This window comes from Mus caroli, chromosome 8 (assembly GCF_900094665.2).
Source record: "Mus caroli chromosome 8, CAROLI_EIJ_v1.1, whole genome shotgun sequence".
NCBI classification, from domain to species: Eukaryota; Metazoa; Chordata; class Mammalia; order Rodentia; family Muridae; genus Mus; species Mus caroli.
This window is the reverse complement of record NC_034577.1, coordinates 12279013-12282704: the sequence shown is the minus strand read 5'-3', so window position 1 is coordinate 12282704 and position 3692 is coordinate 12279013. Positions and strand designations below refer to the sequence as shown.

Here is a 3692-nt window from a genome sequence, read left to right as displayed (position 1 = left end):
TTTGTTTCTGAATGTGATGAGACCTTACAGAGAAGGACAGAAGAAGAAAGTTGTTCATCCAAGGTTGCCAGAAAGCAGAAAGAAACAGAAGAGGGTCATGCATAAGGAAGGTGTATCTTTCAAAGGGAATAAGATGTGTCTTTCAAAGTACCCTCTCTCTAACCAGGCTCACTCTCCCTAGTCTCTATAACATTTCAACAGTTTGTTNTGACATTTAATCCATCAATGGATTCATTCTAGGATGAGGTCAAAGTCCTCATGGTCCATTTACATGTCAATCATTGGATCCACTGACTGGGGTCCAAGTCATCAATGCACCAGCCCTCTAGGGTCAAGGCCATTGTGGTTTACATGGGAGATTGTATACAGACTTGTTTGAATACTTAGGTCCCAGCTGGTGAAGCTGTTTGGGAGTTTGTGTAGCCTTTAGAAATCATGGCCTTATTGCAGAAAGTAGAGAGTAGACCCCTCATTGGAGGGGTCAAGCCTTGAAGGGTTCATGTCTCTTTCTGCTTTTTTGTTAGTTGGGTAAGTGGGGAGCAGGATACCTCAGGCTCCTGACACATTCATGGGAGCAGTAACCACTGCTTTCAACAGCACNATGCCTTTCCCACCATGAAATTGCAAGGTAAAATAAATCTCTTTCCTGTAAGGTGCTTCGTTAAGGTATCATGTCACAGCAATGCGAAAAACAACTAAGATACTGGCTGCCTTGTTGACTTGGTTTCTTAATTAGTCTTCAGCATTGACTTCCACTACATTCAGTCATCCTCAGTCCCATCAGACACCAGAGACTGTGAGGAGGTTGGCCGTGCTCACCTAGCAGAGCAAAGAACTTCCCTTATGATTGTATTCTCTTCCTATCTCTTGCATATTTATTGTAGATAGGACCTCTGTCTTTTTGTCACTTCCTGGCATGACCTTGTCCTGCACATGTCATTGCTTAGTAAGTGATCTGAGCATTTATTTTCTCNTAGGTAGCTTTTCTAAGACTTCCAATCTTGTTTAAACACTTGCGAACCTCTGTTGGTTAGTCAGCCTTGAAGGTTTTAGGATTTTTCTTCCTACTACAAGATTCAATAGGCTTTGCTCTCAAGTATTTATGCATCTGAGATACAAACACGGGGGTATCATTAGTATTTCTACTGTGGGTGACCATTAATTTACCTCCAGGAATGGACTAATTTCAAGTCANAGAAACTATGTCACATCATATCTCAGATGCCAAGGATACTCTTAGGTCCTACCAATAACTGGGAAGAAATGACCTAGGTGCTAGGGTTAAAGTGAAAGGTGCTGGACTTCAACCCAGCATACTGTGTTTGGGCATTCTTCACATCCCTGGAAGGNACATGTAAGTGTCCCCACAAATACATCATTTGTAGGGTGGGTATAGAAAAGAAAGTAGACAGTCCACTTGTTTAGTAGATAGTCTTGTGGGTTGCTGCATTACACACTGTGTCCATTTTGAAGAAATGGTTATCAATCTGTGATATTGAAAACACTGTGGGGCACTGCAGGGTCCTCAATGGCTTTGTAATATGCTAGGACATCTGAGGTTTTATGTTGCAAACAATAGAGAAGGAAAATCCAACTGAGACAACTGACCTGTCAAGCCCCAGCAGACTGGATCTCTTAGCCTAGCAGATATCCTTGCTGTATGCTTTTTAGAAAAACTATTACCCAGGGTTTCTGCTATAGCTGAGACCTGGACTAACACAGTTTTTCTCTTCCAGTCATNTCCTGTGGAAGCCTGTCCTTTCCCCCAAATGGTAACAAAATAGGGACGCTCACTATATATGGAGCCACTGCCATCTTTACCTGCAATACCGGCTACACACTTGTGGGCTCCCACGTCCGGGAGTGCTTGGCCAATGGTCTCTGGAGCGGATCAGAAACAAGGTGTCTGGGTAAGCTAATCGTAAGTTCCCATGTGGTGTAATTCAAATCAACCTTGAGAATGAATCATAGTATGGGAAGTGTGGGGTTTCTGGCTCTTAAGTCTCTGGCAGCCTTGCTGAGTCTGGCCAGTGTCATGACTACCTTCCTCTTTCTAACTCTCAGAGTGTCTGAAAGTCTAAGAAATAAATGATGGTCCTATCTTATGTGCTCTGGCATATAGTCTGACTTGTAGANAGGGTAGATAAATAGCTTCATGGTTAAGAGTGCTTATTACCCTTACAGAGGACCCAGGTTCAGTTCCCAGAACTTAAGTCATCGGTGGCTCACAACCACCTGTAACTCCAGTTCTATGGGATTTCTTCTTANTGCTAAAGACACTGAACTCACATTGATACTCCCACACAGAGACACACAGAGACATGTCTCTTGTGGATAGCCCCAGGAAATATAATTAACCCCAGGGCTATCCACAACAATTTTACTAAAAATAAAAATAAAATCTTTAAACAAGTTACCTCATAGAGGACTGAGACTACATAGTCCTCAAAGACCTTCACAAACTTAGCAAAGAGAAATAGGAATTTCCAAAACATTATACACATTTTATATTTTCAACAGCTTAAAATCCCATCAGGGAATTGAGACATTAGTCATCAAACCTAGGAAGTACTGTGAGCTGTTTAAAGTTGAACATATCTGTAATATCGTGGCTTTGTTTTTCTACTGTTATTCTTTGATAATTTTAAAGAGTGGAGGATGATGGTTCTCTGCATAAATGTGGACAAAGCTATAACTGTTCAGTTCAGATATACCAGTATCTCAAAGTTGCTCCAACTGATGTCTTCATCACCACTTAAATGTCATACATATCTATAGCATTTTATCAGTATCCTACCTATCTCCAGTATCCCAGCTCNTTCCATCTGCCCACTCTTCTATCACCTCTCTTCATTACCTNATCACTTNAGTACCCCACGCTCTCCATTACCCTACTCCTCTTCAGTACCCCACCTCTCTCCAATACCCTACCTCCCTCCATTGCCCTAACCTCTAGTATCCCAACTATGTCATCATCTCAACTCCCTCCATTACCCCACCCTCCCAGGACCCACCTTCCTCCATTACCTCATGCATCCATCTTTCTATCTCTCCATTATTCCACCTTTTCCTGTCATCCCATCTTTCNCTATCAACCTAGCTTTCCAGTACCCCACCTCCTTTTATCAACCTTCAGGATACCATCTCCTTCCACCATCCCGTCCTCCTATCTCCCCATCTCCCTGTCTCATCCCTCTTCCTCTATCAACTCAATTCCTCAGTATTCTATCTCCCTCTACAGCTCAACTTTCCTCCATCATTCCACCCCTGCATCACCCCATCATTCTAGTATCTGACCCATCTCTATTACCCTAGACTTTTGTAATTCCTTCCTTTTCCATTGTGTCACCTTTTTCTAGCATCCTCCTATATTCTAGTGCCTGTCTTNTCCTTAGTCTTTGTGCTTTCCTGAGTGTTGTTGAGGACTTGGTGGCCATTGTAAAACCCCTTCAACATGGCAGCCCAGGTAGGAACAATGCCTTCTCTTTCTACTTCAGTGGAAGTTAGCACCAAAGAGGTAGGGTGAGTGATTCAAAACACATATCTTCTGCTTTGGTCTGGTAGGTAAATATGTAGGTTAGGCTGCATGGGAAGCTTGGGAAATTTAAATGATTCAGTTTCTAAAACTGTTAAGGCTTAGGGTCGCCTTATGTCCCATTAGCCCCAAATGAGCCTCTACTTATTCTGTTATC

General features: G+C 42.5%; 1 protein-coding gene across 1 annotated transcript in view; it reads left to right on the top strand.

Moving 5' to 3' along the window:
- Positions 1-3692, top strand: part of Csmd1 (CUB and Sushi multiple domains 1) — a 1596626-nt gene that overhangs the window by 1542729 nt on the left and 50205 nt on the right. The window contains exon 50 of the mRNA XM_029480674.1: positions 1737-1910. Within this exon, the coding sequence (XP_029336534.1) occupies positions 1737-1910 (174 nt within the window). The remainder of the gene's footprint in view (positions 1-1736; positions 1911-3692) is intronic.